At 38.8% G+C, this 16,968-nt stretch overlaps 1 protein-coding gene across 2 annotated transcripts in view; it reads right to left on the reverse strand.

Moving 5' to 3' along the window:
* The window catches only part of LOC121527699 (dipeptidyl aminopeptidase-like protein 6), a 200,429-nt gene that overhangs the window by 38,570 nt on the left and 144,891 nt on the right, over positions 1-16,968 (reverse strand). For both annotated transcript variants that reach the window (XM_041814726.1, XM_041814725.1), the window contains one exon: positions 14,120-14,201. In XM_041814726.1, coding sequence (XP_041670660.1) covers positions 14,120-14,201 — 82 coding nt within the window. The remainder of the gene's footprint in view (positions 1-14,119; positions 14,202-16,968) is intronic.

Below are 16,968 nucleotides of genomic sequence, written 5' to 3' on the forward strand. Positions count from 1 at the left end.
TGCTATCACTGCAAAGATCAACACCAGGGTCAAACACACAAAGCATGATGCTTTTTAATCCGACACATTAAAGGTATGGCTGCATATACTTGTATTAGCACCTTTTCACTGAGGGGGAACAAAGTTTCTGAAAAAAAAAAAGGAAAAAGTCTTCCATTTCTGATAAGAATGTAAAACCTGGGGACTGAATTTCGATGTTGCAACTTCCTCCGAGAGGCCTGCAGGGCCTTCCAGATAACTGAAGGTCAAGTCTTTCATTATAGAGAATAATAGATCATCAGCACCCAGGGTGAGCGTGGTAGGGCGGGCCTGCTCTCGGGGCTGGAATTTTAAAATGTTAGAGCCTTAATGCCATGCTGAAATCAATCGCGGGCTATTACAGGAAAGAGTTCGCTCAGTATCTCAAGGATTATGGAATATCTTGGCCTCGAGCTTGTATCATGGTATCAGTTTTTGAATGATTCCCTGAAAAATATTCACTCGGAGAAGGCTAAATGAAGGGCGATGTACAGGAGGAAATCCAATACTGGTAGTGTGCTTCTGCTGTATTAAAAAGGTCAACACTACAAAGAAAGCATTTCCACAGGAACTTAAAGTATTATCACATATTTTCAATCTTTTACTCTGCAATTTTTCTCAGCAATGTGGTATTAAGCAAACACAGTAAAGGTTCCTGCATCTCGCTTTAAGGTAACACAAATCTGTCACAGTTACTTTCTCGAGCTGAGATGCAAGCTGGGGGCCCAAGTGGTTTGGTGTCACTATGGAGCAGAGTCCCTGTATAGAAGCTAATCTAGGCCACAGCACAGAGAGAAGACCTGGCCCCGTTCTCTGAAGAAAGGTAGGACTCTGCCAGGGACGGCTGGCATCCACATTTATCCTCAGTGGGAGAATTTGGAGGAGACTGAACAAACTTTACTCCACTATTTTGTCTGTTTGGGTTTGTGAAAATGAGGCCATGAGATTCAAACTGCACCAAGACATTTGGAAAGATGATTCTGTTAAGCTACACTTCATTACACAGGGAGTTGTGGAGCTGATTAAGTAAGAGAATGATAGCTTTTAAGATAAAGGTACAGTAAATGAACCCAAAAGGCTCCTGAATGTCCTGTACGGGTCAGGAAGTGGGGGATGACCATTAGGAATGAATGGGAACAGAGGAAAGTTAGTACTTAACAGCTCTAAATGGATTGCTACACAGCATTTATCATCAGAAAATTGTTACACACACTGAATAAATCCACACACTTGCTAAAAAATGTTTTTTACCACAGTGTAACTGATTTACCTGGAGTGGGGGTGATCAATAGTGGGATTTCCTCAGTCCTGTAGACCTCCTAACGTCTAGTGTTGTCTTGAGGAGTCTTGTACTGAGCTAGGAGCCTAGCTGAGCCACTTTTACAAATAAAAAAATCTGCATTTTGTCACAGACATGCTTTTAATTGAAGCGGTGATATAATATCGCCCTAATAAACCTTGTGGGGTAAGCATCCAAGTGATGACGAGCCATTCATGAACAAGCCTGTACTATGAAACAGCTCTTTAATGCGACCCACAGCAGCACACACCACTGTCTGGGTTAAAATGTTAATGCAAGACAGTCAACCAAACCAGACCAGCCCACAGATCTGGCAGGACCCCTGAATATCCCAGAGAATGTTCCCTCCCCAGTTGTGACTATTGACGATATCAGTAGCATTGGTGCTAGCATCCTGGCTAAAAGGTACTTCAGTTTGGAGCTGACAAGTGTGTCAAACTGTCAATAGGTTCTGATGATGACTTAATTTATTTGAGCTGCTTTTTCCTCCAATTTTTGCCATTTTAACCACAATTCATCAACATTTCCTACCATGTTTTCCACCTTCAAATCATTTTTGGTGAGTTAAAATCCCAATTCACCACTTCTTTTGCAACTTTTCACCTATTGCGCCATTGTTTACCCATTTTTGACAATGTTAACCCCCTTTCACCAATTTTTAATCCCCTTTTTGCAAAGTTTTACCCAATTTCAATGTTTGCTATGCACATTTCTTTGCCACTTGTAACCCCCTTTCACCATTTTTTCTTCCGATCACTGCCACTTTTTTACCATTTTCTGCCTATTGTTTTGCATCTTTTAACCTACTTTTGCCCGTAAAAAAAAATTGCCACCTTTAATCCATTACTGCTACTTTAAAAATCCAATTTTTGCCATTTTAACCCATTTTATTCTATTTTAAGAGAAGGGATGCATTTTGAAGAAGGCTATACTATGTCGTCAGTAGAGAACAAAATGTTGCTTTCATAAGACTGTTCATTTTTTTGGTAAAAAAGTAATAAAATATGGTTATTGCAGCTTAAATTTACAATAGATCGTGATTTTTCTGACTTCCATGGGGCCCTAGAAAAATCTCCTCCTCTGCATTATGGGCGGCCTTGAACCAAATAAAATGCAGAAAAAGAGTAGTCGTGAATACCTCTTTGTGTAGTTTAATGTTCTTTAAGTATAAAACTCAGAATAGCTATGTGGGCAGCATATCTTTTATTTGCTTTAATATCACTGTAAGCTATATTTATAAAAGCTTAGTGTGATTTAGCTTTACCTGTAGTTACAGATTAGCACTACTTAGCTACCACCTTTCATGCTGGCACATTAAGATTTGAAATATAAGTATTTTAATGTATCTAGCAGCTAGCTTTGGTTGCAATTAATGAGCTCAGCTGTTGTAAGTTCTCAGTTTTAATTAGCCAGTGCAAAAAAGAAGCACGTAGTCGCTGCCATTGTGAGCTTATTAGGATTTAGTTTGAATCACGGGTCAGCCTCACAGCTTCACAAAGCTATTAGCAGTGCTGCAGGCCTACAGTCTTGCTTAGCAGAGAGACTACAAGCTGGTAATATAGGGCTGAAAAGATCTGAGTATGCCTGGGGATGAAAAAGTAAAATGCCATCATGTGTTATTATGGTTTTGGGCCTTGAAATAAAACGTGTGTTGGGTACTTTCTTACCAGAATAGGACTATCATGACAGATTGTCTCTCCCCGGTCTCTCCAAATAAACTCTCTCTCTTATTGTAATGCAACACAAATGACAGGCTCTTGGGGATATGAATCCAAACTTTGATTGTCAATGTGTGTAAGCCCCATGCTGAGGATAAGCTGCCTACTGGGAGCAGAGAAAGGAAACTTATCCAACAGGGGGTTTACTTTTCACAAAAGTGTAAGAAACATCTTTGTGCTGAAACATACAAATAAGATGCCACTTTTTAGCCAACTGTGATGACTTTTTAGCCTAAGCAATAGCAACATGTGGCTTGACAGCTGTGTTTGGAAGTGTAATGCATGTCCTCATTCTCTATGGGAAAGGAAACGTTGATTTAATCAAGTGCAGGCGGGATTTGTGAACAGGTGGGCCGATTTACGTGTAATATATGCTTAAATATGATGATGAATGCATTGGCTTACAGTCTGTACTCGCTTGTTTTAGCTGATGGACGTCTCACCTTCAACCTCCACCTCTTCAGCAGAGGACGTCTGAACCTTCAGGGAAGCCAGCTGCTGCTCCGTTTAACACTAACATAATTTGCCTGATGGAAGTAAAACCACTTCATGACTAATGGTGGGAAACTTGAGGCTACATCAATCCGGCGACAGTGTTAATTAATCCACCGACGAGATAGCAGGTAATTAATAGCATTGTGCTGCTGGATGTTATCACTTACAGTGTGTCTGCCCTGCAAACCAGCCAACTGAGGCTCATTAATGTTATTACAAGTTTGACTATGCAATGATAGAGGCGGAAAATGACTCATCTTGGAAGACTTGCAAAGGACCATTGCTTCTTGTGATTCAAACAACAGTGTTTAATTTGAGATTTGTTTACTGCGAGCCTATGAATCATTGAGATGATTCGCATCCTTGGGGACAAAAGAGTTGGAGGGACTGTTTACAAGGACCCAAACTTAGATCATTGTTTTGAGACAAATGATGCCTCTGAAAAACAGAGATTAATAAGCCCCTACGGTTTCCTACTGTTGGTCCACAGAAATTTATCTTAGCAGACAGTTTTCTTCTTAATATTTTAAACAAGTGTCACTGACTTCCACTGAAACTATGCATTTTGTGCCGGTCCATTTGTCAATGTAATGGGGCATTTAAGTGAGTAAGTTTGCTTTTAAAGTCTAGAAAATGTTTCTTAAGTATTTGGCATTAGTTTTTAGGGGGGTCGTTGATCACCAGTAAGTCCATCATATTTACCGAAGTAAATAAGAGGGTATAAAAAAAGAGGGTAGGCAGATACCTCACTGTTTGTTAATGCCACAATATCTGGGTATATTTGGCTTACGTCCTTTAAGTTTTACCCTTACCACTCGGTTTCTAGTGTACCCTCTCCCCTTGAAGACAGTTATGGGGTAGTGATGAAATCTTCCCCTGCAAAATGAGACACGCCTTCAAGCTCAAGCTAACCCAGTGTTACTCAACCCTGCTCAACCAAAGAGCCAAATTATTAAAAAATACCTTTGCAAGAGCCACAATCTAAGTGGTGAAAAGTGGCGAAAATGGGTTAAAGTGGCAATAAAAACTAGAAAAGCACTCGGAGAGTGCAGACCATTAGCCCTATCTCCCAATAGTGAAGAATCCTATTAAAAATTCCTGGATCCATCCCCATGTGCCCCCCACCACAGCATTCGCTGATTACTCGGAAACACGGTGAGGCAAGGCACTGGCTTCGCTATGGGTGACAACAGATGCACCCATGGTCTCACCGGATGACTATGGCAGAGGGTGAATAGTCCTCTATTCCTCCCAGCATTGTGAGTATTCTCGCTACAATTCACTGTCTTTCTCTCTGTTACGTTCCAACTCGTCTCCTCAGCCAGGCATGCTCTTTCAAACTCTATAAACTCCAAAACTTTGAATGGAAACACACCCAAAACTGCTACTGGGATGACTCATGTCCGCCATCTCCTGGTGTGAAGTGGTAACAGTGCAGACCTCGGCCATTAGCCCTATCTCCCAATAGTACAGAATCCTTTAAAAAATTCCTGGATCCAGACGGTGATCCGGATCACTCCCAAAATCAAATCAGTTCTTCCTTATGCCATTTCTGACATTTCCTGAAAATTTCATCAAAGTCTGTCCACAACTTTTTGAGTTATGTTGCTAACAAACAAACTAACAAACTAACTAACTAGCAAACTAACAAACTAACAAACCCACCCGATCACATAACCTCCTTGGCAGCGGTAATAAGTTAAAGTGGCGAAATGGTCAAAAAGCACAACAAAGAGACACAAAATGTGTGAAAGTCAGCAAAAATGAGGAGAAAAGGTGGCAAAAATCGATTAAAAAATAAGTTACAGGTGGCAAAAATGGGGAGAAACAGTAACGTGGAAAAAAAATAGTAACTAAAATGGGCAAAAGTGGCAAAAATGGTGGAAAAAAGTGGAATTCAATGGCAAAAAGCAGCTTAAATGTGCAAGAAGAGGCAAAATATGCCAAAAAGGGGAAAAAACTGAAAAAGCAAAAAGCAAAATAACAAGGCAAAAACTGGTGAAAAACTGCAAAAAATTGATAACAAAAAGTGAGTTACAGGTGGAAGAATTTGTCAAAAATGGTAAGAATTTGGCAAAAATGAGTAAAAAGAGGCTAAAATGGGGAAAATGGAAAATGGAAAAAAAACTGGCGAAAAGGGGCAAAAGTGGCAAACTTGGGCTTAACAAGCTGTAAAAATAGATTAAAGTGGCAGAAATGGCAAGAAATTTGCAAACAGGGGCAATGGAAATATAAAAACAAAAAAATAAAGGTTGACAACTGTACAAGAGTGGGAAACAAACTGATTAATGTTACTTGCTATGGATAATTTCCGGGTTTTTTTTTAAAGGTTTTCTGGGGGAAAAATATTTCCAATAAAAATGTAAAATAGCCACAAATAATCACAAAAGAGCCACATGTGCCTCTAGAGCCACGCGTTGAGTATCACTGAGCTAAACAGACAAGACACAAACACCAGACATTTCTGCTACAAGTTTCCATCCATCCATCCAATTTCTACGCCACTTATCCCATTTGGAGTCGCGGGAGGCTAGAGGCGGGATACGCCCTGGACTGGTCTCCAGTAAATCACAAGGTTGACCTACAAAGACCAAGTACACTCACACCTACGGGCAATTTAGAGTCCCAAGCTGACATAATGAGCATGTTTGTGGTGTGTGGGAGGAAACCGGAGTACCTGGAGAGAACTACATGTAATTTTTTAAATGCTTGTTTGAAAAAAAAAAAGATCATATTACATTGGAACAACATTAAAATGATGACGGACTGTTGTCAAATTGTTCAAATCTTGGGGAGATTTCCCACACTACTCAATTAGGTATGCACCACTAGAAAATTAGTGTTTAAAGGGCCATGTAGCGCTAGCATTTCACCCTCCATTCCAACAATAATCAAAACATCCTACCTCTAGATATGATCATTTAAAACCAAGAGGGTAAAGTGGTAAAGGCAAAGGGTGGGGCTTCAACCTTCATGGAGATAAGTAGAAGGTGTGTGGAAACAAAGAAAGCTTTCTTGTTTGCCCATTGACACGATTTCAAACCAAAGATTCAAGCTGGAAAATGGTGGATTGCTCCCTCTGGGTGAGGGGATGAGTCTCTGCCTCAGGTGAAGGACTCCAAGTATCCTGGGGTCTTGGCCATGAGTGAGGGTAAAACAGAGCATTAGATTGACAGGCAGATTAGTGCAACATCAGGAGTGAAGCAGGTGTTGTGCCAGTCCTCTGCGAAGCAGACAGAGCTGATCTGGAAGGTAAATTTTTCGATTTACTGGTTGATCTACCTCCCAACCCTCTCCTATGGTAATGAACTCTGGGTAATGACCAAAGAAAAGATCATGGATAAAAGCAGCTAAAATTGAGTTTGCTCCAGAAGGTGGCGGGCTCAGCCTTAACAATAGGTTGAGGGGTTCAGACTCTGCTCTTTCACATCAAAAGGAGCCAGCTGAGGTTGTCCATGCATCTAATCAAGATGTCTTCCTTTGGAGGTCTTCTGGGCACATCCAGATGGGAGGAGACCTTGGGGACCCAGCATGCGCTGGAGTGATTTTACATCTTGTCTTGTCTGGGAACACCTTGGAATCCCCCAGGAGATGGAAAGTGTGGGGAGAGGGATATCTGGGTTGACTTGCTCAGCCTCCTAGCACTGCGACCCGGCCTCAGATAAGCAGAAGAGGATCGACTTGTGGCAAGATGAGCTGAAACTTGCAAGGGGCTGCTCTGTAGCATTCTGAAAGCCTGTCACTTCACACTGCTGAAAGTGGCAGAGACAATATATTGTTTCCACTTCCACTTTCCATGCCTGCATGCAGCCGCATATCACAATATGAATGAGGACAGTGGCGGTGAATTACTCACTTTGGTAGCAATCCTCATAAAATTGACAATCCTTCTCAGAGCAGCCAAATATTAAAAAACTCTGAGAGCATCCAGACTTTGAAACCTTCAACAGTATACCCGGACCTGTGCTGTTTTGTTGCCATGAACTTGAGGCCAAAGAAATCAGATCTTTTGTCAATGCCCCCCACTTACTCCTTAAGCAATTTTGCCATTAAGAGGAACTGGTCTTGCCTCTAATAAGCAGAAAAACAGTATTTCACTGAGGGAATGGCTGATGATAATGTTGTACTTCTTGATGACAGCTGAACCATTATGTCCTTTGTCCTGGAGTCTACCATCGATAACAGCAGTCCAATGTCACTTCTTGCTCTGCAGCGTGAGCACACTCATGATTTTGTGAAAACAAGCATTTAGGATGTTTGGGAATTCTCTTGGCCCCGAGGCATTGATTGGCTGTAAAACACATGACATGCTTCAGGTTCTCAAACCAGCAGTTAGCAAGTAGACAAAATAAATTACAGGGAACACTTTCTGACTATGAGCTGGCCTGATTTGAGTTGCAGTGGCTCACTTCACATAGCTGAAACTTAGACCTGCAACATTTTGTTCTATTGTGAATCTTTGGTCTGAACTGGGCTTTAAAGAAATGTCATGACTCTGACTATAACCTCATGTATAATGTATCTCGTCCATTTTCAACCTGATGTTCACTGATCTGTTACAGGTTAATTTCCTGTAATATATGGCTTTGTAATTGAACAGAGTGTGCTTGAATGCATCGTTAGTTTTGTTCTATCCGAGGTTCGACCCACCTTCACAGGCTGCAACCTTCACAGCATCTGACATCTGTTGAAAGACTGACATTTGCATCTGCATATGAATATGAACAAGGGTACAAAGTAACCTTGAAGCTGCTCTTATGAATAGTTTTAATTCAGAACAGAACAATAATTCCCTGTCTGTATTTTTCTACCACTAACCTTGTTTTTTAGTTCATAAATCCCTCTCTATTGACCTCACATTCAATAGCTGATAAATCAATTTAAACTAGGGGTATCACAAGCAATGCAACACATATCCTACTGTAAGACAAATAAACCACTGAAAAATGTGTCGATTCATCAATGGCATGCCTGTCTATTAGTGGTGTAAAGATAATCTGATATGGATTGGTTAACCAATCTTAATGTCAAAAGTCAGAGTGCATTGGTCTGCAGAGCCCTGGATCAGTGATAAAGAGGCATAAATCAGTCTTTGGACCAGTTTTAATGTTAGAGATCGGTTCACTGAGGCTCTGCTGCTTGTTTTCATTGCTTGTTCTGCCATGCTTTGGCTCAGTGTCTTTAATCTCCGCGACCCACAGTGACCTTCTACCTTTAAGAAGATTTCCGTTCCCCATAGATGCTCGCTAGGTACCTGGATGTGTTGCACCGGTCATCGCCAAAACGTCTTTCAGTTACAGTTCTGCACCTCTGAAATAAAGTCATGTGGACTTTATATGAAGGATGACTTTTGCAATGTCGGCCCACCTGTCTGCTTTGAGGATAAGTGATAAGGAACTACGGCAGCTCATCAATCTCACTGTTGAGAAGGCGGAGCTTAAGTTTAGCAAAGACGCTAACACCAAACGCCCATTTTACGACTGAAATGTGTTAACAAGAGAGATTGATTTGGTGACATAATCAATGCGTGTGAGCCCACTGATTGATAATAAACAGAGAGGACTTCACCGAGCTAGAGGTCAATCGATCTCCAGTGAATTAATTGAAGAACAAAAAAAATCAAGAACAAATACAGAGAGAGGAGATAATGTTTTGGCAACATGTAGACTGAATACACATTAAGAGGAATGGAGAAAAGAGAAAATTTAATGTGTTTTACTGTTTTCAATGTCATTTTAACCCCTTATTCTCCTGTACTAGCAGACACACAGAGCTCTGTCAATCCAAATCTTATGATTTTAAATTAGTTTTAATTTTTGTTTCTTGAAAAAATTTGATCAGGATTAATAATACCAAGGAACTTACAAGTACAGAAGGACCAGCATGTACCAGTAGAAACTCATTTTAATATTCATCTCCCAATTTAATGTCAAAGTAAGACACCTAGGCACCTGGGTGTGATGAAACTTTTCTTGAACATAATTTCAGAATGTTAGCACAGGAGGCCTGGGATAAAGTCTCTTTTATAAATAAGATGAAAATAAACTCAGATTATTATGAAATTATCTTGTTTTCCCCTTTTTTCTATTTTTTGTTAAAGCAAAAAGTTATTTTGATTCCATAATCAGTTTGTACCGGATCGAATCAAACTAAACAGAATTGAATCGGAATCGACCAAATCGTTCTGTATTTTAATGAATCGTCAGTGAATTGAATTGAGATTCAAATCGAATTGCCTTGAGAAGGAGAGATTCCCAGCCCTACATCTACACGAGTTAATCCTGCTTCAAGAAGGACTGGTTGCTGATACTTTATATCTGTAAAGCCCTCTGTCATCATTGTTACTTGTATGCAGATGCTGGATGGTCTTTAATCACATGTACAGTAGACTTAAACACCCAGACTTTCTCATTAACAAGTCTAGTTTAGGCTTGCTGCTCCCTCCATGAATTCTGACCTACCCTGCTCAGGGACTATAAATCTCTGGTCTTATGAGATCTTTTCTGTCTGCTCCAAAGGTCAGAACTGAACTGGGGAGAAAGGGATTAAAGTTTGTTACTTACTTTTACTGGAATGAATCACAAAAAGACCTGAAACTTAAGAGCTGGTCTCACTGGATGATTTAAAGTGTTGTTAAATGAGTTGGAAGGGAACTTTTCTGGCTATAGATTTTCTGCTTCATATATTTTATCTTTATTGTGGTTGATTTAAACAAAATATTTGATATTTTAATGGTGATTTCCCAGAATTTTAATGCATAATTGTCTGAATGAGGGGGGTAGTGGTACACAATTGGGCATAAGGTTATCCCAGAGATAAAGATAAAGAGGGGAAAAACAAAAAATGGTTATGGCGAGCCAAAACAAAATTGCTCCTTTTCCTAACAGCCCTGATATAAAGGTAAACTAAACTACTGTGAGCTTTTTAGACAGTTGTTACCGATTGACAATGAGCAGGCGGGCCAAAATCTGACTGAATTTCTGTAATCTGAGCTGGCATTCAGGGAGTCTGTGGAAGCAAGTCTTTTAATCAAACTACACCACTGCTGCTAGATGACTGGAAACTAAACTGAGAAAACACATATTTTAATGAGACATAAAGATCGCCAATCTGGCGTTAAAGAGAACCAAAAAAAAAAAAAGGCTAGGAAAGGAGACCCAGCTAACTACCAACTAAAGTTAGATTACATATTTTCAGCATGATTATGTCCAGATTAAACTTGTAAGCCCTGAAAACTTCATCACTCTTCTTTCACACTGCTTTTTGGTTTGTTTACATTTGTGACTGCAATGCAGAGCAGTCTATGCTCTTATTGGTTGACGTCACTAATCACAGAACAAATCATGGACAAAAATTCCCCAACCTAGACTGTTGTGAGGTATCTCAGATGTGTTCTTAATTGCCGTTTACTATGACACACTGCACAAGATAGAATGACAGATTTTTGGCACCAAATGGTCCCAAAACCCTACAACTGTTGGATCAGGCTATAGTCATGCTAAAAATACGCAGTCTGACTTTCGCTTTACACACATTAGTCATGTATCTTGTCTCTTTGTGGCATGTTTTAATCTCAAGAAGTTTTGTCTTGGTTAAATAAAGGTTTGATGTACATTAAGTGGCTTTGCACATACAAAGCAACCTATAGAGTATTACCCGAAACTGTGAATCCTCCTGGTACGATTACATATTTTTGTTTCTTTTGAGTGCTATGCTCGGATTTTCACAGGGTTCTCGCTGCAGACCACAGATTTCAGACACCACCCACTGGAGGCCACTACAGTGGGACGCCAACTCTGTCAGAACGTCAGAGATATCATTTTCCATCACTCTGGTAGTTACAGTCATGAAATAACTACACTGTAAACATAACAGACCAAGCAACGTTTCACAAATAAAGCAGAAAAAATGTCAGATGTCTAATCCCAAATTAAAGTATGTATAGACCCATTTTAGAAGTAGTTACACAAACAGTGGCTCACTTTAGCTTCGTTAGTTTTAGTGTTAGCATTAGCTAAAGCTAACATTGCTTTGCTCGCTACGTAGTTAATTCTTTTTTTTTTTTTTTAACTTTATTTTTTCTAAATGTGAGTCACCACTGTGAACACAGCTTATATATACAGCAGACCAAAAAGCAAAAGGACCAAGCTAACAGATGAAAATACATTGACATGAATACACTGAAAATTAAATAAAAATACACTGACAATAAAAAAATACATACATAGTAAAACAAAAAGTAGAACAATACAAACAAACAAAAAATTAGGGGCAAAGTACTCCCTTTTATTGGTTGTGTTTTACCAGTATTACATATTACTCTGTTGGTATTTGCTGTAAGAATGATTGACGTTACTATGTTTTTATTCATTTTAGACATAATGCTATTAGTAAAAGTAGTAATCAGATTATTGTGAGTGTTATTATTATTATTATTGTTAGTTTACTTTGTTTGCTTCTCTATTTTCCATATAGTTACACATATATATATATATATTACCCTTTAATGAATTTCCTCTAATTTCATATGTTAAGTTCTCAATTTCTTTAATTTGTTCCGTCAGTTCTCTCCATTTAGCTACCCCTGGACTAACTTTCTGAAGCCAGTTTTTAGTTATAAGTTTAAGTGCAGATACTCTCATTATTTTAACGAGGTATTTATCATCAGAATTCATTGTTCCATCAGGTAATCTGCCTAAGAGAATAAACTCATGGTTAATTATCGAGTCAATTTTTAAAATATTCCTAATTTCATTACAAATAAGTGTCTAGTATGTTGTCAGGACAGGGCAGTACCAGAAAATGTGGCAGTAGTTTCTGTGATTTTCTCCACACTCTCTCCAGCAAGAGAGGTCACTGATTGTTGAAATTTTACGTAGTTAACTCTGATACGTAAGCTATGTTAGCTTTGGCTGACGCTAGCATAGCTACAGCAAGCCACTGTTCACATCACTACTTCTAAAATGGACTAGCTTTAGTAAATGTAGCATCATCAACGTAGCTTTGTTAGTTATGTAGCTATGTTACCTATGTAGCTTACGAAACTTGTGTAGCTAACATAGCTTTGTTAGCTTACAATTTAGCTAGAAAGCTATGCTATCTACGAAGCTAACTGAGCTTCGATATCTTTAGCATTGTTAGTTTATGTTGAGTGTTTTCACGGAGGGTGAGCCTTTTTTCCTGTAAGCAGACTGTTAAACCAGCTTTATTAAATGTTTTGTAATCAGGTTTTGCAGGTCAGGTTTTTGACTTTTAACTTTTGGTACCTTAAACCTCACCTTAACCATTTTATTTTTTAAGTTTTAGCATGCATGTCCACTCAGTTTGATGCAGCGCCTCACCATGGTGGCCTACAACGGGTGCATCTAAGATCTGTGGTCTGTGGTCAGACTGTCTTGCAGATTTTTGAGAACTCAAGCCATTTATGTTTCCCCAACTGCTCTGTTAAAGTCGTATCCATATCTCAGTTTAAGCAACCAAGCTGAACTAAACTTCATCTGTCCAGTGCAAGCTAACAAAGCTAGCAAAGCTGGTGATTGTTAACCCTTTGAAACCTACCATTGTGCAAGTCCGCCAGGACATATTCTTACATTTTTACATACTGTAGTGCCATTTTTGGGAGAATGTTTATTTGCTTTACATCAATATAACCCTTATATCCCAAGTTTTAATAAAATGCATTGACTTATGTATTAACTACTACAACAAATTGCCTAAGAGTGCAATAAACCTAGAAAAAAATGAAAATCATTTTTGTTTTTGCATATATTTCAAAATACAGAAATTGCACGACTGCATCCCTCAAATTTGTAAATATAAAGATTAGAAAGATTTTTGTTATGTGCGTTTTTTTGTTTATTTTTACAAACCCATCACTGCAACGAAAAAGTGCTCTGAAACATGGTGAACGTGTGAAATGTTAGTGTTGCTCCCCAGATTTTAGATGCAAAAAGAAGGATCCATCTATCTTATCCAGTTTCAAATCTACCACCAATCAAAAATGGATATGCTTATCGTAGAGCCAGCGCTACCCTGCGTTCTATAGGGTTAATATCCATAGTATCAATATCATTCAGAGCAATAAGCTGCCTCAGGAGTTAATGCTGATCGAACCACAGCTTAAGAGTTTAAGTATGAATGCTTATACTGATTTTTCTCAGCTGGTTGAATAAAAAAAGCAAACATTACAGCTGTACAAAAAAACCTTCCAAAACTCCTAAATCCAAAAAATAATTAAAATCAATTAATGCAGGATTAAACTGAAGAAACACAATTACCTTTCAGGGTCTTCATCACTCATTCTGCTCTATCACAGGGCATAATTCTCCTCTAATAATTATTCTTTTTCCCTCCAGCTGTACAAAACAGGCAGTAAAATAAACTGTATTCTAGCATTTTGCACCTAATTTGCACTTTGTTACATTTTTCCACAGCAATATTCAGTCTATTCTTGGATTACTGCACGCCTTGTACTGCGTGTTGTTTACTTGTGTTCCTCATTAAAGACAAGTGTGAATGTTAATCTGAAACAACACAGGTCAGCAGGCAGTGATGAGACCAGGAACTCAATGGAAATCGTAGTTCTTACCAGTTGCTGTCCCTGCGGTCCCCAGCCTGCGTACTGCAGCTGAGCGTTTCGCACCTCTGGAGGGTTCAGGTTCCACGTCTCCCTGGGGTGCACACACAAGGGGAAACAATGGTATCAGATAAAAGTGCAGACACATTACACACAGAGACTATCTGCTCCTGGCACGGCTGCAGCAAGGGAACAAGTGTATAAAATCAGAGAACAGAAGGTTTAAGTGTAACCATAAATATCAGCTCTCCATAACCGTGTCACCTCTCCTTATTGGGGAAAGTGCTGCTCAGTGCAGGCTGCAGAATTAGAGGTGCCACTGCCTGTATGTCTTTGTCTGGAGCAGAGGATGAATGAGGTCATCAGATGAGAGCGGTTTATTGGGCTTATGACCACTGGGTGGCAGCACACAAATAGATTTGAGCACAAGAGCATCTCACAGTACTTAAATGCTGTTACCTGGTGTGGAAGTTATTCTTCCATTTTACTTGTGAAAGTGCTTAGAGTATGTCTTATTTGATGATCACTGTCTATCAGAAAAGGCTGCAAGCTCTGGCTCTTAAAAACAGAAACCCCGACTCATGGTTTTGACTGAATTTACAGTTTTAGCAGTTTCTCCTCCTCTATCTTGTTTCCAACAAAATTAACAGAATTACCAGGTAACCAAATTGGCACTAGATGCATATTTGAGAAGATGTCAGAAGGCAAATATGGTGCTTTAAAACTTGATAAGTGTAGCACAAGTTTACCTTTTAAAACTTAATTTAGTATAAACTCATAAGCAACATAAGAAAAAATGAGGCTAAATTAACTCAGAACACTCTAAACTCGAAAAGAGGAAGAAACAAACTGATACCAATATTCAAACTCTAAATTCTTGTATTAGAAATTTAATAAAAGCAAACACACAAATTCAATAATCACAATTACAAAAAATGCCAATAAATCTTTTTTTCCACCTCTTTTTCCAACAGGATAAATTAGGATTTTTTTTTTTCCAAAACACTGTTAATTTTCAGTTCATCAACAACAGGAAAAAAATACCTTAAGTCCTTGAGGTTTTTTAAAAAGTCAACTTAAATGGTAATGAGGGAAAGGGAAATGTTGGGTTGGTCCTACCAGCCTGGTAAGGCCGCGTTGGGTGAGGGGAGATGATGATGATGATGATGATGATTATGGGTGAGGGGAAATGTTGATGATAGATCCTGGGTTAGCTTGCCATTGGGGAATCCGAGGGGAAAACAACCTGGCCTGGGTGACAAGGCCAGAACAAACGTTTTAGATATCTTTTTTTTTTTCCAATGTAAATTTAACATGAACTTAAATGCGTGCACACACTTGCTATCACAACAAAAATACGTTATTTCAAATCACTTTTATGAACAAATGTCATGCCATTAATCAACCATTGATGATCAACAGGTGTGAAACCACACTCACCAATTTGCGGTTATTGTAATATTTTAACAATCCTTAGTTGCGTTCCAGGAGTCCTTTCTGTTGTTCGGCAGTTTTTCGGCAGGGTTCAATTCATGAGTAGAGTCCTAATGATGTTTCTGAAGTTTTTTATCAACGTTTGAGCAGACTCTGTTGCAGTGATGTTTCCTCTCAGCGTCTCTGTGTCTGTATCTTACTTCCTGCTTAAAAATACTGCATGTGTGCTGTATTTTTAAGTATTATTTATTTTTACACTTTTTGTGTTTACCATTGGCTGGTAGAGCCGCGCGAGATTTGAACGTGAACATATTTCCGCTGATAATCAGGGCAGTTGATATTAAAAGTGCCACAAATAATTGATTACATTTTAAAACATCTTTCTCAAAATTTACAATATATTATTTTAACACAACATTATCAATTGGGTTGATTCTTTTCATCTTTTTCACCTTTTAATTCCTTTTTAAAAATAAATCTGGTCATTCTGTGACCTGGTTTACATAAGCTCCTGACTTAAGGTACATAAACCAACAGTTAAGTCATGGTAACTTATTGCTTCATCTTTGATTGAAACTGGATGTTTGGGCTGTTATATCTTTAAGGGTTCAAAAGATCCATATCCACAAAGATAATGTAGGAAGAAGGACCAGAAAGATGGTGATCCAGGACCTTAACGTTGAACGGATGGTTGAAGGTGACGACCCAGCCTTGATTATTTCCTCCTTGAGTCCAAGTGGATGTTTCTGCCAAATTTGAAACAATTCCCTCCTGCTGCCGTTAACATATTGGATTTAAAAGAAAGGGATGCAAATAACTTCAAATGCCAATTCAAAAAAAGTTTGGACATCGTGTAAAATGCAAGTTTTAACAGAACACAGTGATGATGTATATCCCTTTCAACACTTGTTCAACTAAACCCAGCACAAAGTCAAGATATTTCATTTTTAAACTGATAGACCTTTTTATCTTCTTGTAAAAATAAACTTATGCTTATCCGTAGCATGTCCACAAAGTTGGGATTGGGGCAAGAAAAGGCTGGGAGAGTTGTAGAATATTCACAGTACACATGAAACACTCCACAAGAAAGTAGTTTAATTGGTCTGACTCATGCCCAATGTGAAATCATTATTTTGAAAGGTTCACACCTTTGTATCGATGACAGGAAGTTACGGCATGAGATCCAGAAAAAAGGGAATCCAACACTAACACAAAATGATCTGCAGAAAAACACGGGAGGAAGAGGAGACGATGGTTCTAACTAAAAAAAAAAAAAAAAAAAAGTGAAAATATGGAGCTTTTCAACTGTTTTCCAAGAAGATGGGAGAACAGTGCTACCTGAAGATAAAGAAACTGTGATAGCAGTAAATGAAGGTGAACGATGCTCTGTGAAAAGGCAGTGCTTCCACTAATCACACCACTCACTA

This window comes from Cheilinus undulatus, linkage group 19, assembly GCF_018320785.1.
Source record: "Cheilinus undulatus linkage group 19, ASM1832078v1, whole genome shotgun sequence".
In the NCBI taxonomy this organism is placed as follows: Eukaryota; Metazoa; Chordata; class Actinopteri; order Labriformes; family Labridae; genus Cheilinus; species Cheilinus undulatus.